Below are 24,629 nucleotides of genomic sequence, written 5' to 3'. Positions count from 1 at the left end.
AGAAGAAAATATTATTAGTTCATTTCAACTGATGCCTTTAAATGGGCTTTCCCTCTCAAATATGTCCCTCTCCTGCTGTGTTTGTCTCTGTCAGCACCTGAGCAGTCGCCAGATTAACCCAGAGGCTCACTTTACTCTCCAAACACTCTTGACAATGGAAAACACTCCGCACCAACCAAAACACTGAGTCAGACACACTTCCATCAACCAGAACCATACAGATATTTGATGACACAATGTGTGTGCCTCTACACGCTGGGACAAGTGTGTAGAGGGATGTGGGTTAATCTTCAGAAGGTGAACGGCGGATGTTTGATAGCTAATCCCTTGTCAGGCTCCATTAGCTGTCACACATCACTAATTGAACAAATCCAACAGCAGCGAGCTGCAGAGTGAACACTTTACTAAGCTACTCAAGATACATTAAAGGAAGACTGAATGCTACCAAGAGTTTTCACTGAACTCACAATATTATGCTCTTTGGTGGAGCTTGACTTTGCCACTGTGACTGATGAGCTTTGCACGAGAATCTAGTTATGAGGGTCAAGTGTCTTTGTGGCAGACAAATCTCTTCAATTCACCTGTGACTTCAGTCTCCGACCTCACCGTGAGGTTCTTGCCTTCTCTTAATCCAATAGGCTCAGTCCTCCTCCCTGACCAGGTGAGCCCCGCCCTGAAGCTTTAGCCTCTGAGCTGAAGTTTATCCCAAGATACACACATAAGCTGCTGTCTGCTTTTTAATGTGTGTGTGTGGGGGGGTCAGTGAATGCGCCTATTGTTTCTATTGTTTGTCTCTATGTGGCACTTCGGGATGTTTGTGAAGCAGTGATGTCAGGAGGTCATGGAGATGGACGCAAAAGCTGCAGAAGATTTGACAACCACAGGTCAGTCTGCTAAAAGATGTGTGCTTATAGTTGTGATGATTTGTTTGCGTATATGTGAGAGTGTGTGCATGTATTTCTACCTCACAGGCAATGACTCACTTTTACTCAGACACTCCCGTGTGAGTATATTCTCACACACAGGTGTTATTCGAATATTCCTGAAGCTAAATTGCATTCTAAACTTAATCTGTATTATTTCTAAACACTGCCAACGCAACTAAATAGCAAGATTTTTCCCAAGCGAGTGCAAATTCGGGCATCGTTGAATCTTGTGGAAATTTCAACTGTGAGTGTTGGTCAAAAGGTCAGTAAATCACAGATTAACAAGCAAGCAGTCGGAAGAACAGCACCAGTCTGCACGAGAGCAGAAATAAAGGGAGAGAAGAGGCGGAGTTGGGTTTCGACATTATGATGATTCCTTACAGGTGGGTTTCCAACATCAGTACAGAAGGAAGGTGACCCTCCTGTCTCTCTCCTCCCCCAGATATAACTAGTTCCTGAGACCTGACCAAGCCCAGGAATGGCCGTCACTAAATGGACTCAGGCCAGGACTCTAGTCTGCTCACTGATGGCCTTCCTATGTCTGCACGCAGTCACAGGTACAAACACTTCACATATGCTCGTCTTTAAGTTCTGTTCTTGTCTTCTGTGCTTGTGTTTGAGCGTGATTTCATATTGTGGTGCAGGAATGTCCGGTTGGGGTGGATGTTTGGAAGGTCACGATGTAAATGCATCAATCAGAGAGAACAGCCTCTCTGGAGAAGTTGTTGCCAAACTGATGATTGACACCACAGTGGAGGGGGTTCACTGGAGCCTAGAGGGGAAAGATGCTGATTGGTTGTTGCTGGATGGGAGAAACATTAGGCTCAACATGCCGGCGGAGAAGGTCCTTGACCGAGAGGTGAGATGAATGCGACGGTTGTGTCTGTTCTGAATTCAGAACTGCTGAGGACCGGTTTTCTTGAGTCTGTAGGAATGCTTGTAATAGCATCAGAGCCTGAACTTTACAACCTCCTCCTTGGACCGAACACAATCTCTATTACTGTCATCCTCTTCCCAGCCAGCTGTCTTATATAGCGGCAGCTGTTACAGGATAAACTAGATTAACTGTCCCTCTCTTCCTGTCTCACTGTTACAGAATGTTTTTGTCTTTTTTTTTTTTATAGATGCAGTAAAGAGGGACAGGAAACACAGGGAGGGAGGGGTTGGATGTTGCACTTCTGTAACGCCTCTCCTTCTTGACAGAATATTTCTACTTTGAACTTCTAGAAAAATATAGATTCAATTATAATCTGGGTCATGAATTAAATACCAGAAACAAGATAGAGATCTCATATGTTGTAGCTCACTAATGATGCTTACTAATATTTAGATTTATAGTCATGTAACGGAACTTGAATCATTGCTGACCTCAGAAACAAGTTTTATCACAACACTGCTGGATTTGTTTATTTATATACTTTGGATTTTTTTTTTGCAGCATATGCATCTCACTGTTTTATAATCTGAGAAACTGCATTTTATATTTTTCTACTTTCACGCTTGAATTCGTCAAAAAAGTATAGCAAGCAGACGCGGATGACAACCAAAACATTTCTAGTGTAGGCAGATAAATCAAATGATTGGGCCTCGCTTTTTTTCATTTTTCAAATAATATTTCTAAATCCTTCTTCAAGTTCATGATATGAATGTTTAGCCAGTTACCCAAACACGCAAATTATTTATGAAGTTGTCATGACTTGGATAATTACTGAACTTCAAATACTGAATGAAGGTCTTCCTGTCTCTCAGACACAGGGCCCTATCCTACTGGCTGAGTTGTCATGCAATGAGGAGGACATACTTCAGGTACCTCCTGTCCCTTTCACGTCATTTTCCAATGTGCATTAAAACTGAACCAGTATATCTTCCTCTGCTATTGTTGTAGAGTGTATTCAGGGTCATGGTGGAGATTCTCAATGAGAATGACAATATGCCCGTGTTTGCAGAAAACACTGTCCAGTCTTATATCATCAGTGAGGTAAGCGCTCACACACACCCATGATGAAAGTCAGCCTCCAGTAGCCTGTAACGTGTTTGTCTGTTTTCCAGCTGACTCCAGTGAATTCACTACTGTTCACCGTCCATGCGACGGATGCAGATAACGACCAAATCATTTACTCAGTTGACCAGTCATCGGTGAGGTCTACTGTTACACTCTTAAATGGAAGAAAGACAGACAACATACATTGCGCTGTTGTTTATATGTGCATGTGTTCTACAGGCTGATGCAGAGTACTTCAAATTCGATCTGCCAAACAGTGGGGAGGTGATTCTGTCCAAACCTCTGGACTACGAGACCAAAACTTTACTTTCTGTCACCATTCATGCATCTGTAAGCTTTAAACATCCATTCAAATAACATCCCACTGAATCTATGGTCATAGTTTGATTCCCTGCTGCTGTTAACGATCATCAATGCCTCCATATTCGGATCGTCTCAGGAAATGATCACCGTCGAGCGCTTCAACACCAGCATCAACCTCACTATCACTGTCGAGGATGGAGATGACCAGTACCCACAGTTCCTGCCCTGCACCCTCCTCTTCCAGGATGACACCAGTCGAATCTGCACCAGCCCCGTGTATACAGTCAACATCACAGAGGGTGAAGAGGTCAGTCGCCAACGTCCTGCACCACAAGTACACTGAAGACGCAGTCAATCGACCTATTAAATCAAGTTAGGAACTAGTCATGTATGATTTGATGTTTTACCCTGTTGCAGGACTTTGTTTTGGACTTTTCTCCTGGTCCCATTCATGCTATAGATGGAGACAGAGGCCTTAACTCTCCAATCAGCTACGCCATCCTCTCAGGTACCACACACACACACACACACACACACACACACACACACACACACACACACACACACACTTAGGACAATATAAAGAATGTTTTATTGTCAATTGTCTGCGTGCTAGGAGACAATGATGGTCATTTCCTGATGGACAGAGAGACAGGAGAAGTGAGACTCACTCATGCTGTGAGAGACAGACTCACAACTCCGACGCTGCATCTTCAGGTCATGGTAAGATCAACATAAGAGTGACATCATCACCGTTTGAAACATGCCTCTCACTGTACTGCTGGTTTTGTTCACTCAGGCGTACCAAGACGACGACCCCAGGAAGTACTCTGTTGCAACAGTGTTGGTCCACGTCGTGGCAATGAACCGGTTTCCTCCATACTTTGATAAAACTGAATATCAAGGCTTTGTAACTGCAGCAAAGAGTCCTGCCTCTTTGGTCAACACTTATGGCAGCAAAGCACTCATGTTAAATGTCCAAGATGAGGACTTCACACATGTACGCAATGCTACACGCATGCAAACTATCGATCCATCCATCCATCCAAACTGCTCAATGCGTTTGTTTCATTTACTGTTATTCACCACCCTCTTTTAATCTCCATAAATTTGCAGGGGTTTAATCCCAGGATCCACTACAGTTTAAGTACTACGTCTAACCACTCGGGCATCTATCAGGTCACACAGGAGGGGCTTCTCATCGCCAGGACCGACCAGCTCAAGCCGAAACAGAAACACGTACTCGAGGTGAAAGAATTTGTTCAAGAATCTCAACCTTTGCATGACACATTTAGCAACCTTGTTCAAGACTTAAATTGTAAAAATTTGGGGGGATTTATTTTGTTTTTTAATATATTTTTGGTCTGCATGACAAAAGAAGAATGGAGTACAACAAAGCCAACAAACATGAACAAAACCTGACATTTCTTTTCATGTTATCTAACTGAACCTGGAGAACTGAGGATACATTTATCTGGAATGTGGACAGTTACACTGGTCAAAATTAGAACAGGCTGCTTGTCATTCATTATAAGATCATCAGAAAGACAGAAGATAACAGTCTTAATGCTTTGCAGGTCATGGCTGTAGATCAGGAGTCAGGTGACACCACATTTGCGAACATTGTGGTGGAGGTGTTATCTGAAGGACAACTGAGTAAGTACCCACTGACCCCCCCCCCCCCCACCCACACACACACACACACACACACACACACACACACACACACACACACACACACACACACACACACACACACACTCACACAAAAAAACACCAACAACAACTGATTATTAATGATCCTAATGACTGGAACAAACTAGTGTGTGTGTGTGTTTGTGTTTGTGTGTGTGTGTGTGTGTGTGTGTGTGTGTGTGTGTGTGTGTGTGTGTGCACGCTCGTGTGTGCATGCGCGTGTGTGCATGCGTGCTCTTCAGTACCTCACAGCCCACTGGGAGATGACCGTGTGATAGGCTGCACTATGGGCAAAGCCTTCTTTGTCAGCATGGTGTTCCTGACTGTACTTGGGTGCATCCTGTGTTTGGTGGCGTGGCTCAAGAAGAAACATAAAGGACACAGAGACCCGCTGGAGAGAGGCTGTGTGGCTCAGGGCAAACACCCCAATGTGGTGAGAACCATTATAATCTAGTTTCATGTTTGGTAGCATTTGTTCATATGTACATTTCTGAATTATCCTCTAAATACTTCCACAGAGCCTTCGATGGTTCCAACTGGTGAGTTTTCGATTATTTTTTTTTTCTTGACTAGTCATATAAGTAATGCATGCTACAACTGTGTATCCCACGGGATACAGGATTTTATCTGTATATCAATATTTTTCCATCCATCATTAAACTCCATTAAAAGACCAGGCCTTCATATATGCTTTCTAAAATCATCAAATATTCCATTTCCTCCTCCACAAGCCTCACTGTTAGCAGTTGTAGGAAGTGTTATGAATCTTTTTTAAACTACAAATGTAGCATTGAATGCTTCTGCAAACTGTACCAAGGTCTTTTCAGTTAATGCATGAGTCCCAGTGGATGTTTGTTCCGGAATTCCCTCAAGGCATTCTTGAGATATTGCACACAAATGAGAAAAATTGATAAATTGGTCTTGTGATGGTATTTGTTGACCATGAGACAAAAACATCGATGGGTGAAAAGTCTAAAGTTTGATTAAATTCAAATAAACAGTTTATGCTTAAGAATGTGAGCTAACTCGTAAATATGGAAAGTTACTCCCATCGTCACTGTGACACTGTAGTGATTTAGTTTTCCACAACTGATGACTGCTGTCGTTCCTTAGGTGAGTCACCGCAGTGCTGTACCACAAATGGAGGACGCGTCCCTCAGCAGTGAAGAATTTGGAACCTGCAACCCTTCCTTCAGCTTCACGGACAAAGCTTGCATCTACACCCACCAAGACCTCCCTCCTCACCCAGGATGTGTTCCACCCAAAGCGACTGCTGCTCCTGACACCAGCTTCAGCCTCCCTGAAACCATTTGCAGCCCCGTGATCATCAATAACAACGTTTCTACACCAACCAAGAGCTTCTCCACCTTTCGTCCAACTACTAAAAGTCCTACTCAAGATCCCCCGAAAGAAATGCAATGCTCCCCCACCCCTCCACCAGATCTGGATCCAAGTGGGACTCCACCCTGCACCAGCCCCAGCCCTGCTACACATGCTGGCACTGCCACTCCACCTTTGACCTGTCCAGATTCACTTACAAACACCAGTGAAGACCCTGCTGACCCTGTGGCCAGCTACTCCTCTCAGTCTTCTCCAGCTAGTCTACCATGTAGTCACACCCGCATCGCTTCTGCAGAAATAGACAAACCTTTCAGCAAACCTCGCACATACTCACCTTTACTGTCCTCACCTCTCCCAAGACAGACGAGCACACCCCCTCCCACCCCAGAGCATGTACCTTTAAAAGCCACGCTGGTCCATATAGATACGTCTCCTGTTGAAACACCTCCAGTAACACCAGAACACCAGTCCAGCACAGATGAAGACCAGCCCTGCACGTCACTGGACCAACCAGACCCATCAGAACACTCAGAGGAGGCAGCAAAAGCTGATACTCCATCTCAGGACAGTCGGCCTTCAACAAACTCCCAGGGTGGCTGCAGGGAGGGGGATGAGGATGATGGATTTCTTGGAGATGAAGATGCAGACAAGAACAGTGATGATGAGTTGGAGCCAGATGAAGAGGAGCTTCTGAGAGTGATGGCTCGTTGTAATCCCGTTTTTATCACGTTCAGTAAGTGATATCACTGTAAGATCAAAGGGGACAGCAGAGGTTAAGAGACGGCTGACACAGAGAGTGAGCATGCCGGGGAGCAAAACAATACATGGGAAAGTGGCTTCTGACACCAGGGATGCGCGTGAAAATGGCCACATGAAGAAGAAATGTTCACACATGAAAATGTAACAACACACATTTTAAACCTCATAATTAGCTTAGACAACACTGACCTTAAACCAGTTAAAAACAATGCATAAATTATGACGGATGTTTTCAAAGTTATATATCACCTCCTGGAATAGCCTGTCATAACTCAGAATATACTGTCTTTGATTGTTTACGGATAATTAAACTGTATTTTTTAAGGGTCAAAAGTGTTTTGTGTCCTGAAAGTTCTAGCGTTATCCCTTAAAGGGAACCTATTGTGTTTTTCTTTGACTTTTGATGTAAAACAACATTACAATGTTGAATGGTTATATTAAACAAAGATGGTTGCCTGCTTTAAATGCTCAGTTTCCAGCGCAATATGATGTCAGCCTCTTATGGATTTCCATACATGGGCACAAGCTCCACGCATAGCACCATGCATCGTTTTCACTGACAGCATCATTGGCGTCTGTATGGCAGTCAAAGAGGGGAAACATTCCTGAAGAAAAATCTACAGAACGACAGAAAATTTGACCAAGAGAAAAATGTGAGGAGTCAAATGCTGTGTCACTAAGCTCCTCGACTTGTTACCACTTCTTGCATGTTGCAACGGGGTGACCGATTAGCTTTCACTTCATGTCAGTGTTTTATTGTTCGTTTGTCTGTATAATACACCCCAAAACTGTGTTCGTAAAGCCCATTCTCTCCATTTACATTAAGTCTGCAATAAATCTTGAGTATTTTGAAATTTTTAACTTTTACTTTTTGGATTTTGGATAGACTGTGGAAAGTACCCTCGCAAAAACAAGTTAAAAGGCTACGAGTTTGCTAACAGGCTATTGCTATCTCCGTAGCCCTCCATGTGCATCGGTAGTTCTGATGAGGTAATGAGTTATCAGTCAGTCTCGTGTACTATATTGCAATACAGCCATCAGTGATTGTACAATAAAAAAAAGAGATGGAGATATTTGAGGACGTGTCACTCACAAATGCAAAACAAGCTGGGGGTAGAAAAAAAGAGAAGCAATATATCAGGAAGGTGCCTTCGCTACTTCTCTGTGTTCAGCATGTGACTTAGTGTTCTTGCTAAGTTAGCCGTGTGTCAGCTAATTACAGTGCAGCCGTCTAGATTAGCTGTCAGGCATCAGCTTTTAAGCTCCCGTAGATTAACCTACTTCTGCTGATAGTTTTTTTTTGTTGGTAAAACCGTTTAGACTGATTTTGTGTGTGTGAGTGTTGTTTTTTTTAAAGAAATGTATTCATTACTGCACAAATAGGGGGGCAAATAAAAGTTTGTTATCTCTCTCCCTGTCTGGATATTCCCAGACCCTCCCAATACCCAACAAAATGATCTTTTGCTAATTAGTTGTAAAATGTGCTGATTTTTGTTTTTTTTTACCAGACAGGGACAGTGACACAATGAACCTTGTCGTGTAAACAAGCAAAAATAACAAAAGGGTCCGAAACATGACAGGCAGCAGGGAATTCATCATCTCCTAAAGAGGACAAAGCTGGAATGTCTCCAACACCAACTATATTCATGTTCCACGTCAATTTTATGTAATTATATTAAATTATTTTGTGGCCAAAAAAATGTAATTTATTCCCACAATTTAATTCATTTGTGGCCACAAGCTACATCTATTTGACTGAAATCCCTTTTTGCCCACTGGACATATTCACTCAAATGAATTAATTTCTGACCATGTAACTCAGGGGTGTCAAACTGATCCAGCAAAGGGCCGGTGTGGCTGCAGGTTTTCAATCCAACCAAGCAAAAGCATCACCTGATCCAACCAGTGAGCTGTGTGGACACAGCTTGATTGATTTAAGTAGATTCAGGTGTTGCTTTTCCTCGGTTAGAATGAAAACCTGCAGCCACACGGCCCTTTACTGGATCAGTTTGACACCTGTGATGTAACTTGTTTCCACTATTTAATCCACTTGTGACCACAAAATACAACTTGTTTCCATGTTTTACTTTGATGCCACAAGAAGATACATTGTTCCTAAACTGAGTAGCGTCTGGGAGAAGTTACATCCTAGCCACAAACTTTTCTTCCCCCCATAAGATTTTTCTCCCCAGTTCTTTTATTTAAATACTGTAGGTCCATTTGATTATCTAGATAGAAACAATTAAGGGAACAGAAGTATTCAGTGTAAACATGGAGACCTTTTAAGACAAGCCTTTCTGACACTGTTGTAATGTGAAACGATGACTAGCTCATCTGACAACAACCATGTGACTTCAAAAGAACACAGCAGAATAAAAACTCCATTTTTTTGTTGTTTTATTGAGACATTTTTCTTCTCAATCACAAAAACTGGACTCAATTGTTAGAGTGCTCGGTTTGCAGACCAACAAATTATGTACAGTAAAGTCTCTAGTCAAAGGCTTGTTGCTGCAGTGAGCCAGTAAAAAAGCATTATCATGTACATTATAATATATACCATAAAAAAATTATCAACAGTGGTTATAAATGGTGGTTGTGATAATACAAGCATGACACACGTGTCTAGAGGGCTCCCAAGATACAGGGGAGGAAGGTGATTGATGGGGATTCTTTTCACACTGCTTGTTAGTAGTTCAGCTGAATCAAACAAAACTCAAGACATAAAATACAAATAGGCAGGTCCGTGGTCATGAACACACAACTGTACACACACACACACGCGCATTCTCTCTCTCGCACATATGCACAAAACTGAGGTGATGAGAAAGAAGAAGGAGAGACAGCATTAAGGACTTAGCATCCATCCGTCCTGAATTGTATCCAGCAAACACAGCGGGGTCCCACTGACGATGCTGGAGTGCATTTGTCCATATAGTCTTCACCGGCCGTGGAAATGAACTTTGACCCCAGCAATACCACATTATGATCAATGAAGACACCAAAACAAAACAAAACAAAAAAAAAATCAATCAGCAACTTCTTTCCGGTTTCAATTTACATAATTGAGTACGACAAATCCTGATGCTGAGAAATCAATGTCTCTCTTCACAGTCCAGTGCATTGCTAAAAGAAATGGAAGGAGAAGCCGTTCTTTACACTGCGGGAATAATTTCGTAGCGGAACATGGCTGTCACGCTCAAAAGACAAGTGTTGTCCTTCACCTGACCCGGATGAGGCAAAGATAGTGGGAGGAAGCAGAGAGCAAATGCTGATGATGAATCCCAATCTGATGCACAACAGCACGAGGACACACTGGGCAAGCATGTACACATTACTTGGAAAGGAAGTGTGTGTACAGTGGGACACATTCAAGAAATCAAATAAATTACTGTCCGTGGCACTGGAGACACTCGGCCCACTGTTAGAGGACTAAGGTGGTACACGGTGTGAGCACCAGACGGATGTTAGAACTCGTCATGTCGAGTGAGAGCTTCCCCGAAGTCGGTCGCCTGGCTGCCCACGAACAGGTCATACTTGTCCACGATTTCTGCCTTCGTCAGCTGGCCATCCTGACAGAAGAGTAATAATAAAAATAGTTATAGTATAATAGCTATAGTTATTTATATCACTGTGTAGAGTTAATGTGTTCAGAATTACTGTCGTAAAAAACAGCCCAAAGTTTAAAAAAAAAAAAAAATCCAAAATCAGATCTATTGGTTGGCGACAAGTGATTCTCACTGCAGGTGCTACTGAGCAGCTGTTACTGTGAAGCCGCTTCTTTCATTCAAGAGTCTGAATCTGCACTGTATGATTTTATAGATATCAGCTTTGTTACGTGATCTGGTAGGGTGGCATGATGTCAGTAATTAGACACGCGAAGAAGTGTTTGCCAGTCTGTGGACATGTTTAATAACACTGTTAATACTGATGTTCGGTAATGTAGCTTTGCTCTAATTGCAATTATGAACACACTTTTTCCTTGTTCGGCCCTCCAGTTGAAACAAGTTCCTCTTAGATAAGTTATTTAGTAAATGAGACATGAAAAGTATGAATAGACATGAGAGATTTGCGTTCTGAGACAGTGTCCTGAAAGCAGCTGAGCAGCGGCGGCCTCTGCTGATACAAAGTGGTAGGCAAAGGAGTGATTCTGACAACAAGAATGAGAGCGAGAGGAGCAGAACCGTGTCTGCCATGAAGCAATAAGACTTCTTCTTCTACTGGCTTCATGCTTATCACTGATCTGATCCGGATGCAGCATCTTATGATTATACAGTATATTTATGAGGAAGTGTTTGGTGCTTGAGGGAGGAACACCAGCAGGACTATTGTCCTTAATCAAATATAAGTTACCATCAAAAACATGGAGAAATGTTAGACTAAAAATCCTAATAATAATAACAACAATAACATATCTATATAGTGCCTTTCAGAGTACCTAAGGCGCTTAGACTAAAAACCCTGCTGTAAACAAAACACACATACTTTGTCTGCATCTGACTCGTAGACCAGGTGCTTGGCCTCGGCCTCAGCATGGTCGTAGTCCGTAGGTAAGATCCAGTCTCTGGTCTCCTCCTTGTCCATCTTCCCATCTTTGTTTTTGTCTCGGAATTCAGTAAATTGTTCCCTCTCCGTCTTCACCCACTCAGGTTCAATAGCGTCACCCTCTTGATTGTACATGTCGCCTGAGCACAGGAAGACAAGATCAGGCCGAGTCAAGGAAGGTGCCACACACATTTGGCCTAACAGGTTACCACACAAGCTCATTTCATTAGGGTTCCTTTGGGCTTCATCTATGTCTGCAGAACAAATGATGATGCTTTAATGACGACAGGATGGGAGAACTCACCAATGTACTCATCCAGGTCAATTAAACCATCTCCATTCTTGTCAATGTCTTCCATAGTTTCCTACAGAGAGACAAGTGCAGGGCAGTGAGCGGGAATGTAACGGATGCTGTATTCTGTGTGAGTTTAGGCTCTTTTCCTTCACCAAAAAAAATAAATAAAAAAATAAATAAAAAATCAAAACCTATAACTTTAACTTGTAACCTCCCCCCCCAAAAAACAAAAACCCCCCAAAAACTTTAAGGTCTAGGGTCTGACTTGTGTTATCATCTTGAAAAGGCATCAGTGTGTCCACAGAGGGACCAAAGCTGGCATCTTAAAGCTGTTAAGCAGGTGAGTAGTTCAGTCTTACCTCCATGGAAAAGTGGCACTAATAGAAGTTTTTTCTTACATTTAGATGTGCAGCATTCAGTTGTGCTCCCAGCCCTACTGTAAAATACTATTTCTTTCCAGAGCTCAGGTTATCAGCACTTCTTTAAACACATCCTGCTTTATTAATTGTGTTTACTATGTAACAAAAGCAGCTGTCACATTCCTTCCCCCTGAGTGTACCTGACCGGAGCTTGGATTTAAGCGCGCATTCTGAGCTCTGCTGTAATTAAGGTTCACTCCAAAAAGCCAAAGAACAGTGGGAACAAAACCATAAAAATACCAGACGTTACAAATCCTTTAGCTCCTTGGGTGAAAAAAGGCGTGTCACTCACCAGCACGACGATATCTTTCATGTGGTCGTACTCCTCGGGGTGAAGGAAGGCTGTGAACTCCTCTTTGTTGGCCTTCAAGTCGTTGTCTTGGTCGGCCATTTTAAATCTCCTCTCATCCCGATTCATCATCTGCCTGTAGCTGAAGCCATCATCGGGGTCGGGGTCATCTAGTGGTCAGAGGTCATATGTAAACTGTGTGTCTGCATCTGAGCATTATTTAGCTGATACTACAGTGACATATCAAACATATAAAAATAAAGATCCTCACCAAGAATGTATCCGTATGTGGCGTTCTTATACTCCTCCCATGATACCACCCCATCACCGTTGAGGTCGTGACTCTTCCACTGGCGATCCACATCATCGTAGATCCATCTCTTCTGAGAGTGTTTGATCCACCGCTTCATCTCCTCAACAGTCACATAGCCATCTTTGTCCTCATCTATACGTTCAACCAGCATGCTGCAGACAGAACAAGCAAATGTTTCTAGAAACTTTTCTGCTCCGTGAGGTCAATCTACATCATCCTCACTGCAATGATGATATACTTAAGATTCAGAGTGATGATAAAAGGAGGCATCATGCTGCTGTTCTCACCCGAGCCTCTCCTTGCTCTCCTCTGGAGTGAGCTGGTCGAAGGTCTTTGCCTCCTCATGTCCCAGAAAAGCTTCATGGTCATAGTCAAAGTTCTCAGAGTCATCGTGCTCTCGGTTACTGAGGGGCTCATCGTGGTGAACCCGATCCTTCTTCTCCGTGGGTTTGCTGGTGGCATAAACCACGCAGAGAGCAAAGCACATGATAAATGGCCGCAGCTCCATCCTGATGATGCGCACACACACACACCACCTGGACCTGTAAAACACCACATAACAATTATCTGTGTTGCGTACATACCAGAGTGTGCTTTCACAATAGCAAATGCAGAAGTAAGAGCTCAAAGAGGCAGCACATATTTCAACAATGGGAATGGATTGCAAAGCTACTCTGGTCTAGATGATGCAACGTCTTAAGCGGCACTTTATCATCGTTGACATTCTCAAAACTTTTCCAAATTATTCAGACTGTCAATAAAGTGTCTGATTTCAACACTTCTGAGTTGTCTGATTCTCAATTTATAAAGTACACTTCGTTAACCCGGCTGCACGGTGGTGCAGTGGTTAGCACTGTGGCCTCACAGAAAGAAGGTTCCGGGTTCGAGTCCCGGCTCGGGCATGGGATCTTTCTGTGTAGCGTCTCCATGTTCTCCCCGTGTCTGCGTGGGTTCTCTCTGGTACTCCAGCTTCCTCCCACTGTCCAAAAACATGCAATTGGGGACGAGGCTGATTGATACTCTAAATTGACCGTAGGTATGAATGTGAGTGTGAATGGTTGTTCGTCTCTCTCTGTTGGCCCTGCGATGGACTGGCAACCTGTCCAGGGTGAACCCTGCCTCTCGCCCGTTGACGCTGGGATAGGCTCCGGCCCCCCCGCGACCCTTAATGTGTAGGAATAAGCAGAAGATGACGATGGATGGATGGACTTCGTTAACCCTTTATTATGCATTTCTCACCCGCCTGTAGCAAATAAATGTTTGTTGAATTTCACTGTGTGGTTTTGATACTTCTTCAGATGTGACAAGTATAAAATGAAAATTGTTAATTTGTACACTATTAAGGTTCTACTCTGAGCAATGTGTCAGCACTACTTCCAGGGCTCAGGTAAACGTGAAAACATCTATCTTTGGTTCTCACAGTAAACAGCAGACTTTTGGAATTAAGCTCAAACAGAGCAACATGACCTTCTATCCAAGTATCTCACTCCAGTTTTGTGTCTTTCAATCAGGCAGCATACATGCATCTGTTTTGAAGTTGGTCTCAAAATCATTACAGTGCATTCTAGAAACCTGCAACTAAACTAATTTAATGTCTCATCCATTTTTTTGTCATGACTCTCATTTTAACAGTAAAGATGTTACTTACTTTTACAGGCATCTATACAACACAAAGATGTTTTAAGTCTGTAGAAAACCGTTTGTCAGCTTGGATGTCCCTGCAGCACCACATTATTTCTTTTTTTATTTTCCAACCCACGGTTTGCCTTTCACAAATATAGCAACTACTGCTTTTTACGCATTAAACTTTGTCACATTGCAATTGTTATAAAATTCCCATTTACTGTTCGTTCATTACCGAGATGTTTTTATCTTTTTGAAGATTTTAGACAGGTGTTGAGTATATAAACATAAAAACGTGCTCCTTTTAAATCATGTTGAGTCATACTGGGAGGAGTTTTAAATATTAGCTCGAGGTTACACGGTGATTTAAAAATATCAAATATCATTTTGTATGAAAAAACCCCACGAAAAGTAGCTGTAAAAAACCAACCACCACACAACATATAAATATTTACAAAAAATACCACACAACAAACTTTTGTCAAGAAGCAAAACAAAATGGAGAGCGAAATACAGCTTAATATATTTAAGCTTTTTCCCTAAGACCTCCTCTGTGTGCATTTTCAGAAATAACGTGTCAACCACCACTCTTGTTTGTCATGCGATATTGTCATTGAAGTAACAGTTGGTTTCTCTATATAAAAAAGGTCTCATGACTGTCCTGTCGTTAAGACACCACTCTAAGAATAATAAAGTCTTATTTAATCGTGCTTTAGTCCCTGTATTGTGAGGCCATCGCAATAGTTGGAGACCGTTATTCCACTTATCTGCCGCGAGCTAACCTTGCTAACAGACGAAGATATCGAACAACCAGAGTGACTCCAACCGTTGTCTTTTCCTTCACACCAACTAGTGAGCGCACTGTGCCAGTTTAGTTTTACATTTACAGTCACAATTGTTCAACAGTACTCACCGGTGTCTTCAGGGAAAGTCGTCGCTGCTTCAGTCTCTTCCCGGAAACACACCCTTACACTTCCGGTGCTAAAACGCTGACGGACCAATGGGGCTCCGAGAATGCGAGTGCGATGTCGCGCGTTCATTGGTCCGCTTCCAGAGAGCATCGGTGATTGGATTGGCCGAGAACCGCCACGTCCTCAAAGTCAACAACATCACGCTCATTCATAAAACGGACTGCAGAGCGGTCTAGGAGGACACTGGGGAGAACAACTGTTTCAATGCGGTCCTTTTGAGCGTAATGACTGTGACAAACACCAGCAGCTGCCGTCAAGAGACCTTTTATTTACAAAATGAAAAGTTCTGAAGTCCTACTAAAACTTAACATTAAATATGTTCCACCAAAACCACATACAAGTAAAGTAGGTAAAAAAAACATCAAGGTAGCAACTTTCTAAAGCCCTATTTCTGTGGATTTGAATGTAATGAATTTATTATAACCGTACAGGCTTGTTTTCCTCGTTTGTTTAACAGGAACAAAGAACAGTCACTGTCGAGGCAGGGAAATATGTAAATCATGGCATCAAATGTTCAAACTTTAAAACACAGTAGGTACATCATTTAGCCACACCTCATTTTTGGATAGAATGTCAAATTCCCTTATCTTGAAGCTCAGTCAGGAAATGACAGTGGCAAACAGTTCATGACTTGCAGTGACACAAACACTTATTGTTATCTGTACCATCACAAACGGCAGCTTCTCGACACTTGAGGAACAAGGACATAACTTCTCTGACCAAAGTGCAGGGTCATCCAAACTAGTTCAGTTCATCTCTTCTTCTATGTCCCCTTGTTCACTGGTATTTTCATCTTGACTTGAATGGCATACCGCGTCCCTCTGTTCACCACTATCACAGCCACCTGATGGAGAGTTTTTTTTTTCAGAGAAGTTAATTTAGTGGAAGATAAAGGATGAAAAGTAAAGCTACAGCTAAGAAGCAGCATTTTACTGTGTTAGAAGCATATGAAAACACTCTTGCCTGACTGACCGATACTGGTTTCGCTGTCTTTCTTCTCAGTGAGGAAAATTCGTTGCATCATCAGTTTCTTCACAGTGTGACAGAAGTACTTGAGCTCCGGTTCATGGTCGGCTTTTCCTGTAGAAACATCAGGTAGGAGCATGAACACACACAAACATACACACGTATCCCAATGAAACTGAACCAAAACCTAAACGTGAAGTTTGAGAATATATGAGAAGGAACACCGTACCTTTGTGTGGTTCCTCCTCGAATAACACACAGGTTCCCAAGGCATCTTTGCAGAGGAGGAGATGGATAGTCAAGTTTCTGTTAAATGTTTGTCTTTCATGACAGGAAAAAAATTGAAATAAAAATATTGTATTGTGTGCATGAGCGTATGTGTAGGCTTGTGTGGTGCTGGCAGAAAGAGTTAGGTCCATCTAGAGGTGGATGATACAGATACACATTTATGGCCACCAGGCACAAGTGACAAGGGTGAATGGGTCAACGGATTCGATAAAACAAGAATAACGCATTTTCATTAAGATGTTATCAACATAAAAAAATTCATAACGTAGGATGAAAGCAGTGGTGAGGTTTTTTTTTTCTATTTGCAGAATCCAAACGAGGCTCGGAGGTCAGCTGGTTGTCAATTACAGTGTGCAGATATTTTTGTAAGCTGCAAGAACTTAAACCTTCTCGTTATTCACCGCGAGAGAAACGATCGAAGCATTCTAAAATCTATGATCCTCTTTAATTTGTGGACATGTTCTAGAGGGACGTCTCGCACCAATCAGAGAATTCCGCCACTCCCGTGGCCATGATTAGGGTCACGCCGATGAAGATGAAACATGACACCCGAACTATGAGCACCCTTAATGATGTGACGCCTTGTATATTGACTTTTGCACAGCTGGAGTACATGGCACACCTCTGGGGCGAATCAGTGGAGGAAAAAGAGAACATCTGATGAGAAGCCATTAACTTTCACACGTTGCGACCTTTCAGTTAGAAAGTCGATCAGCCAAAGAGATCAAACCAAGATTAACGTAAGAGATGCTCTCTAACCTTCCTGCTAAAATGTGAGACTGGACTGAATTAAAAGCTGAGGAAAAATCAATAAAAACAAGCCACACCGGAGTCTTCACCCCCTCGACTGTAGGTGTGCCAAAACTATATTTAATAAGGTGCTCGTTGCATCGTCGTCCCCTCTGCCTGACCTGTAAGCAAAATGGAGAAGCTCCAAGTTTGCCTGCACTATGCATAAAATCCCATCCTTCACAATCATCTCAAATGATTTAATGATACCAAAGGTGAATGCCACTGGTCTGTAATCGTCTTTTGACTTTGGAGCTTTATGTTTTGGCAACTATATTATGTTGGAATAGTTCCGCAGCCAAGCGACCTTATGGAGCGCGAACACAAATATCGATCCAAAACAAATCAAAGTTTATAACAACCTGCATTAAATACTACAAAATTCTGAAAAATAAAATAAAATAAAAACCTGATTCATAATTCAAAATGCCAGTGAAATTGTAAACACCAATACTTGCAGGGTTCATCAGCTGCTCAGGATAAACCCATGATGTTCTAAAGCTACTTCTCTTGTGGAAAAGTGCACTGAGCATCGTAACTATGCAAATATACCGATCAGTCAGGGTGTACAGTTCTGAGTATGTAACAATTCCACTTCAGTTCTTGGGGTTACAATTCAATTCAAATGAGTTTTTGATTTAAAATTCATTCAATACATTCATACATTTTTATTAGATTCTGTTTCAAGTTGCTTTTTCCATCTGACTGTGTCAGATATCTGAGTAGGTTTTCAACAAAAAAAAAATCACGTTGAATTAGTCAAACGTAATATTTTAGTCAATGTCAACCGAGAGTTTTCAAATCATTAGACCCGGCCCAATATTGACGATGTGAAAAGTTCTTATCATGGAAAGGGTTTATAATGATAGGTCATGGAAGATGTGATGCGGTACAACCCTAGCACCAACTTAAAAAATATGAAAAAAGTTGAAGCCCACCTTCATATTCTCCCGCAAACACATACTGTCCCACTTGCATCATGGGCTTGTCGCTCTCAATATCCTTTACATCAGAAACAAAGCTGCATTAGTGGGGCGATCCTGTAGAAATTCAAACCTTATGAAACACGACTTACCAGAATCTTGCATGTGCCTCGACCCCTGGACAGAAAGTCATTGTTAATTATTCCAGAGAGCTCAACTACAACCAGCTGCTCCTGCAAACAAGACACAATAATGAGTCCACAAAGAGCACAGCAGAAAACAAGCCAACTAAAACAAAATTGAACTAAAACACGATTGCATCGTTCTAGACTGGCCTCGCTGTCTTTTAAGGAACTCTAGATGTGTTGTGATGTACGGAAACCCCGACTATGAACCAATGTGTGTCCGAAATATTTGAATAAGTCAATAATAATAATAATGACAAATTACAAAAACAATTTTTTGCAATAAAGCCAAATGTCTGATAAGGGTGTAACAGCGCTGTTGAATTTCTAACAAACGCAATCCTTGAGCAGATTTCAGCTGGTACTTCCAGCACGTAAACATGGTAGCTAGCTAGGTAAGGCTGAGCTAATGTTAGCTTCACTACTCAGTGCAGATAAACTCTAACTTTATCACATACTTCCTCCTCCCATTCATCGTCCATGTTCGATTCATGCAAGACAGGAGGGACACATGGGATTTGAGTTCTCTATTTTAAGAGGTTACCAGTCGAGTTTAGCTAACATGATCTTGTCCGAAATAATACCGTGACAACTTCCGCGACTGTACGGTGGCCGAGACGCTATGGACCCTCGCTGACAGGGTGCGTCAGTTCCAACCTCTGACCATTAAGGGGCGCTGCTGCTCAGCTTTACTGGCACAAAACGTGAGCTGGAAGTAGAAAAACAATAAATATATACTGTACCTTTATAAACCCACCTCTCTCTCTATTCCACACACTCTTTCTATCTCTCTTTATCCTCCTATCTATTTATCTATCTATCTATCTATCTATCTAGTCATCGAGTGAACCATCCCTTTTTGTGCGGAGTGATCTAAATATTGACTACCTGTAGGCACCCTCATCTACATCTAACATTAATATTATTAATGTTCTCCTGCAGGAGGCCAGAGCTGAGGTGAGGTGATGAGATGAGATGAGATGAGATGAAATGAGACGATGCACTTTATTGATCCCCAAGGGGAAATTCATCTGTCAAAGACAACGGGAACAAAAATGAAATGAAGCACACACATCAAACATATCCAAAGCAAAGACAATCACACAAACAAGAGGCCAAATGAAGAACACGGCTGAGTCATAATCAAAGTGCACAACGAGGAAGATCTATGAATTGTGTAGCTCACTGATATGAAGGAAGACTTGAGGCAGAAGATCCATCCACCCATCCTTCCACTCATTTTCTATACCGCTTATCTGTTCAGGGCCACGGGGTGAAAGTGGGGGGGGGGGGGGGGTGGATCCTATCCCAGCTGACATTGGGTGAGAAGTGAGGGCCATCAGGAGCAATTAGGGATTCAGTATCTTGCTCAAGGATACTTCAACATGGTCACCTGGGAGCGAGGATCTAACTGGCACTAACTGGCAACCCTTCGTTTGCTAGATGGTCACTCCACCTCTTAGCCATGACGCCCCAGAGACAGGAGGCATGTTTTGCAACTTTGTGTGGCCAGAATTGCAATGTATTGGAATTATTGTCCACACTGGAGTGTATTAAGACGCATCCCTCACTGTGTTCTGTTCTGGTGTCGGACAAATAGAATGTGTAATCCCTGATACATTCACATGAGAGACAAAAAGAACAAAATCTATAAAAACTGAATCCAATGTGACATATCTATGATTAGAGGATGTGCGTGACTCATCATTGGATTTCTCAGTGTTAAAAATGCCATATTTAAAGTTGGAATCTGACAGGTGACAAACTGTTCAGATAAATTGAAGGATGCTGCAGTTTCTGGTGAACTTCGTTAAACATAGAGATGCACCGATCACACAATGATATCAGATATCAGTCTGGAACTGACTTGGGCAGCTTGGCTGGATATCCATGAGGACAGAGCTGATCTTTGAGGTTACATTTTCTGTGGTATTGGGGGAAGTTATGCAGACTATGTCATGCGTCAGCACTGTGCAGGTCGACCCGTAGGGTAAATTTTGCTTATAGCTCTGAGGAAGCTGAAAGGAAAGGCTCAGCAGTTTTGAAATATTTCTTACTTACTGCTCGCACTCAATTCAGCAAATGTATTCATTTATTTGTTTTATGTGTTTTTTTTTATGTGAGGAAAATGATGTTTAAGTCAAGCTTGATGGTGCAATATACATGAAAGAAGGCTCCTCGTCTATTCAACCCAGTGAGGCCCACAGCACATTGATGAATGATTGATACTTGATTGGTATCTGCGGATACCATGAGCCAAGAAATTGGTAGCAGGACTGAAAAATTCAGATCAGTGCATCCATGGTTAAAAACCAACAAATATTATACCAATGGAATCATGAATCCTCTCGGATGAGACACAGCTCTTCTGTCACTTATCATCTAGATTTTGTTTTTGTGTTTCTTAACCTTCTCAAGATGACCGACTGGACTTAATGGTCACTCTCCTTTTACCTCGTTGAAATAATATCTTACATAACAGTCCCAGTAATATCGTACGTATCGATCCTTATTGGAAATATCTCTATTATCTGGCTCTCAACGAAACAGGGGTCAAAGATCAGGTGAGCGCCTGCACCCTTGGATCTGGTCGTCATTCATCTTGTTGCAGTGTGTGAGAACACAGCGTCCTACGTACTCCCCCACTATGAAAGCAGGACAGATGTGATAAATACAATACGTGAATGAAGGCATTTTTGTGAATCCACCACACCCACATCCACTCACACACACACACACACACACACACACACACACACACACACACACACACTCACACATATAATGAGTCCTCTGAAGGATGAGTCACCGCACCTTTTTAACTCATGGTGTGATGAAGCCAGGTGAATAAAAGATTAAAATGCTGAATTTTGGGACAACCACCATTTCAATTCCTTTATAATGCATCTCCTCTTCCTCAGTTTGGTATCTTTTGTTCTGCTCCAAAAGGTTCAAAGTGTAAAAACACAATTTTTTTCTATTAATTTAGATTTTATTTTTAAGAAAATTACTTTTATTCATGTCAGGAAATGGGATAGGAAACTGGCAAAATATTTAATTCAATTGCACTTAGCATTACAAAAACTATTTGTATAACGGGACGTTGAAACAAGGTTGAGAAATTATTATTTTTTCAATCTCCTTACGGTGGATTTGCTTGGAGCCAGCCAGCGTTTGCAGGTCAGAATACCTGTATAAATGTAAAGCAGGTTGATACAGAATGAACCACTCTGAATCAGAATCAGCCAAACCAAATTAAAGGGGTTGCTTATCCCCCCGTGTGCCTTCTCCTTCCCCATTTCTGGCCTATCATCTATCTCTGGACCATGGTGGGGTTGTCATGTCGACCAGCCCACAAGTTACTATGACAACAGCTCAAGGGGAAGCACTTGCTCGGGAGGTTATTGCCTCCTTGGGGATGTTAGAAGGACAGGGGGTATGTGAGCAGAGACAACCAGAAAGACAAACTTATAGAGATCAGAGAGCGAGAGAGGTCACGCTGGAGTGTGTTAGCTGGATGTGTGTTTCTCCAAAGTTTATAGTCTGAGTTATGCAAAATTCAGTTGCTCTCCTTCAACTGTAGAACAAGAGAAGCGAAAGTTGTTCCTGGACGGGGCCCAAGCTTCATGTGATGTATCACACTTTCTACTCAGTGCCATACCCCGGGGCATAAAGGGGGCGGGGGTATAAAGGAGGGAGTGACATTAAGGACCCTCAAAGGTGTCAGATGGGTCCCCAGTTTCCTGCACATTTTGTCATATAAATGTCATAAAGACAAGTTTAGGGTTGGGGGGCTTTTTGGCTCTCTTTCTGCCTGGGGGGGTATCACGATGGATAATTGCCCCATTAGCAATGACAGGGTAAATTGGTGGAAGGGCTAACTATATATTACAGTGAAAACAACAACCCCTGGCACACACCTAAGGGCATGGAACGCATTACAGTACGGCCTGTATTGGCTTGAGTATGTATGCATGTCTGCAAGTGTGTGTGTGTGTGTGTGTAAATTGTAAATATAGATTCACATTTACATGAGACCTTTAATATCAGTAAAATATTCCAGTCTTTTATTCATCATTGCGGAAATGAGCTAACAGTGCCAGTCAGAGGCGCATCTCCTCTCATATCTGAGCTGAACTCTTTCTGAATCATATTGAACCGATCAGGTGGAGGATTTACTCCGTTCCATAAAAATTTAACTTCGAGAAATGATTGTTTTTGAGAAGACTGGGCATTTGTACGGGGTAAAAATCAATAGAATTAAAAATATATACAATACACTGCATACTTTAAGCCTAGACATGATTATATATATATATATATATGTGTGTGTGCGTGTGTGTGTGTGTGTGTGTGTTCACCTGCCTTATCAATGTTTTAGATAAGGCCACTAAAATGCAACTGCGGATTCAAATATTAATGGAAATTTAACAACCTGTGATGCAATAATTTGAAGGATCACGAGAAAGCGTTTTATTATTGTGTCACAGCACTGTAACGTAAACTTTATGATCATTTGACTTTATGATGAAATTAAATCACGCATGTGATTTTAAAATGAAAGTAAAAATCAACACAGCAAATTTCTTGATTATCATCTTTATTATTTATATCCCTTGAGGTGTTTACATATGACTGTCTTACATGTACATAAAGAGCAAGTCTCCTGATACAAATACATTATACATAAAAACATGTATACACATTAAGATAAACACATTCATTAACATCTCATATGAAGGTGCTGTATTTTTGTTTTATTTATTCAAAACAACACGTGCATGCACCTGACACCCACACTCATACACTTACAGGGACGCACGAACACACTCATACACACACACACACACACACGCACACACACGCGCACACACACACACACACACACACACACACAAACTTCATAGCGACAGTCTGGGGGGGGGGGGGGGGTCAACCAAACAAAAAAGGGCAACAGTTTTTAAATGTTGGGGTTTTTTGGCAGAAAAAAACCCTTTCCATACGTTCGAATAGTCAAAGAATGACTGACAGAACAATCAACGTTACTCAAACCGTATAACACTTTATTTTGATAGTTGGCCAACAACATATTTACTTTCTCAAAAAACAAATAAATCAAGACCAACAAAAAACAGCAGGACAATCACAAATGAAAATATCAGGCCACTCAAACCCAACATAAGAGAATATTAATATTCATGTATGTCGGATATGGCCTCGCACTGCGGGCTGATAGAAACATTATTTGGGTTAAAACAATGGATTTGTTCACCTCCTGTGATAAAATATTGCTGCATCTCCGTCTTGCAACATTGTAGCTTTAATAGTGTCATAAATCGCTTTTATATGAGGTTTTTAATTAGTAGGACAAATTCTCATAAAAGAAAAGGGGATAATGGTCTAACAAACAAACAAACAAACAAACAAACCAAAAGCCGTTTCACCTCATAAAATATGAACGATCGACAGATTGCACATCGAGCGATAAATTCACAATAGTATTATCATAACAATAGAGCCGAGGATGGGACGGCCGGAGAGCAAGAAAAAAAAAATCTAAGGGTCTTCTGTGATGGCACACAGACGCGTCATTTTATACTTTAAAAATATTTTTGTTTTTCACAAAAAAGAAAGAAAATCCATCTCTGAAAAGGCTCGATTAACCTGCTCAGCCCCAAAGCAGCCGAGGAAGGAATGTCTCAGATTTAACGCCAACCAAATCATCTTTTTATTTATTTACATTTAAAATTCGTTTATATATGTTGTTGTTGCATGAATGTCTGCCTGTACAACTCGATGTCTTCAGATTTTCATGAACTTTTCCATAATATTTCTGAGAAAATTATTCTATGTCATGATGTTGAAGCTTGATGGTTGGACATACACGTAAACGTACCCCCCGATAATTTACCTCAGACAAAATGTCAACGTAAAATATCCCTAAAACATACCTGCAGGGCCTTAAGGTGTGTTTGCTTTGCCTCATCACGGCAGCTTTCT

General features: G+C 41.7%; 3 protein-coding genes across 6 annotated transcripts; 1 reads left to right on the top strand and 2 right to left on the bottom strand.

The window, feature by feature from the left end:
• The first annotated feature begins 696 nt into the window (after positions 1 to 696).
• LOC147258820 (uncharacterized) lies at positions 697 to 8,792 on the top strand. The gene is made up of 16 exons (XM_086207787.1): positions 697 to 884; positions 1,369 to 1,483; positions 1,571 to 1,785; positions 2,676 to 2,732; positions 2,812 to 2,904; positions 2,976 to 3,062; positions 3,148 to 3,258; positions 3,368 to 3,538; positions 3,649 to 3,739; positions 3,848 to 3,954; positions 4,031 to 4,231; positions 4,348 to 4,479; positions 4,809 to 4,887; positions 5,169 to 5,359; positions 5,445 to 5,465; positions 6,040 to 8,792. Exons 2-16 carry the CDS (start codon positions 1,405 to 1,407, stop codon positions 7,006 to 7,008), a joined length of 2,604 nt encoding a protein of 867 aa, XP_086063913.1. The 5' UTR covers positions 697 to 884; positions 1,369 to 1,404; the 3' UTR covers positions 7,009 to 8,792.
• Positions 8,793 to 9,418: 626 nt separating this feature from the next.
• On the bottom strand, positions 9,419 to 15,553 carry calub (calumenin b). 3 transcript variants are annotated; one of them, XM_086208875.1, is made up of 7 exons: positions 15,421 to 15,553; positions 13,172 to 13,426; positions 12,843 to 13,036; positions 12,575 to 12,741; positions 11,873 to 11,933; positions 11,509 to 11,708; positions 9,419 to 10,595 (listed from the first exon to the last, which is right to left on the bottom strand). In XM_086208875.1, exons 2-7 carry the CDS (start codon positions 13,390 to 13,392, stop codon positions 10,491 to 10,493), a joined length of 948 nt encoding a protein of 315 aa, XP_086065001.1. In that variant the 5' UTR covers positions 13,393 to 13,426; positions 15,421 to 15,553; the 3' UTR covers positions 9,419 to 10,490. The 3 variants fall into 3 exon arrangements, with proteins under 3 accessions (XP_086065001.1, XP_086065002.1, XP_086065000.1); XM_086208876.1 differs by lacking the exon at positions 15,421 to 15,553 and adding an exon at positions 15,290 to 15,409; XM_086208874.1 differs by lacking the exon at positions 15,421 to 15,553 and adding an exon at positions 13,750 to 13,846.
• A 173-nt stretch (positions 15,554 to 15,726) lies between these two features.
• Positions 15,727 to 19,257, bottom strand: gtf3c6 (general transcription factor IIIC, polypeptide 6, alpha). 2 transcript variants are annotated; one of them, XM_086208877.1, is made up of 6 exons: positions 19,088 to 19,257; positions 18,597 to 18,677; positions 18,460 to 18,523; positions 16,674 to 16,718; positions 16,442 to 16,558; positions 15,727 to 16,322 (listed from the first exon to the last, which is right to left on the bottom strand). In XM_086208877.1, exons 1-6 carry the CDS (start codon positions 19,109 to 19,111, stop codon positions 16,225 to 16,227), a joined length of 429 nt encoding a protein of 142 aa, XP_086065003.1. In that variant the 5' UTR covers positions 19,112 to 19,257; the 3' UTR covers positions 15,727 to 16,224. The 2 variants fall into 2 exon arrangements, with proteins under 2 accessions (XP_086065003.1, XP_086065004.1); XM_086208878.1 differs by having other exon boundaries at positions 16,451 to 16,558; positions 19,088 to 19,255.
• Positions 19,258 to 24,629: the final 5,372 nt, after the last annotated feature.

The sequence above is a fragment of the Aulostomus chinensis genome, chromosome 7 (assembly GCF_037954235.1).
Source record: "Aulostomus chinensis isolate RoL2024-O1b breed Wild chromosome 7, RoL_Achi_v1.0, whole genome shotgun sequence".
Taxonomy (NCBI): domain Eukaryota; kingdom Metazoa; phylum Chordata; class Actinopteri; order Syngnathiformes; family Aulostomidae; genus Aulostomus; species Aulostomus chinensis.
Note: the sequence above shows the minus strand (reverse complement) of the source record. Positions and strands in the feature narration are given on the sequence as shown.

What these genes read in the sequence shown, in the direction of transcription:
- LOC147258820 (XM_086207787.1), top strand. Translation starts at nt 1,405, where the DNA reads ATGGCCGTCACTAAATGGACTCAGGCCAGGACTCTAGTCTGCTCACTG. An exon ending in ATGAGGAGGACATACTTCAG is followed by an intron (nt 2,733 to 2,811) that starts GTACCTCCTGTC and finishes CTATTGTTGTAG; the next exon opens with AGTGTATTCAGGGTCATGGT. An exon ending in CGCTGCATCTTCAGGTCATG is followed by an intron (nt 3,955 to 4,030) that starts GTAAGATCAACA and finishes TTGTTCACTCAG; the next exon opens with GCGTACCAAGACGACGACCC.
- calub (XM_086208874.1), bottom strand. Translation starts at nt 13,787, where the DNA reads ATGCCCGAGCCGGGACTCGAACCCGGAACCTTCTTTCT. An exon ending in CACATACGGATACATTCTTG is followed by an intron (nt 12,742 to 12,842) that starts GTGAGGATCTTT and finishes TCTGACCACTAG; the next exon opens with ATGACCCCGACCCCGATGAT. An exon ending in ACGAGTCAGATGCAGACAAA is followed by an intron (nt 10,596 to 11,508) that starts GTATGTGTGTTT and finishes CTCTTCTGTCAG; the next exon opens with GATGGCCAGCTGACGAAGGC.
- gtf3c6 (XM_086208877.1), bottom strand. Translation starts at nt 19,111, where the DNA reads ATGGACGATGAATGGGAGGAGGAA. An exon ending in CGAGGAGGAACCACACAAAG is followed by an intron (nt 16,559 to 16,673) that starts GTACGGTGTTCC and finishes ATGTTTCTACAG; the next exon opens with GAAAAGCCGACCATGAACCG. An exon ending in AACCAGTATCGGTCAGTCAG is followed by an intron (nt 16,323 to 16,441) that starts GCAAGAGTGTTT and finishes ACTCTCCATCAG; the next exon opens with GTGGCTGTGATAGTGGTGAA.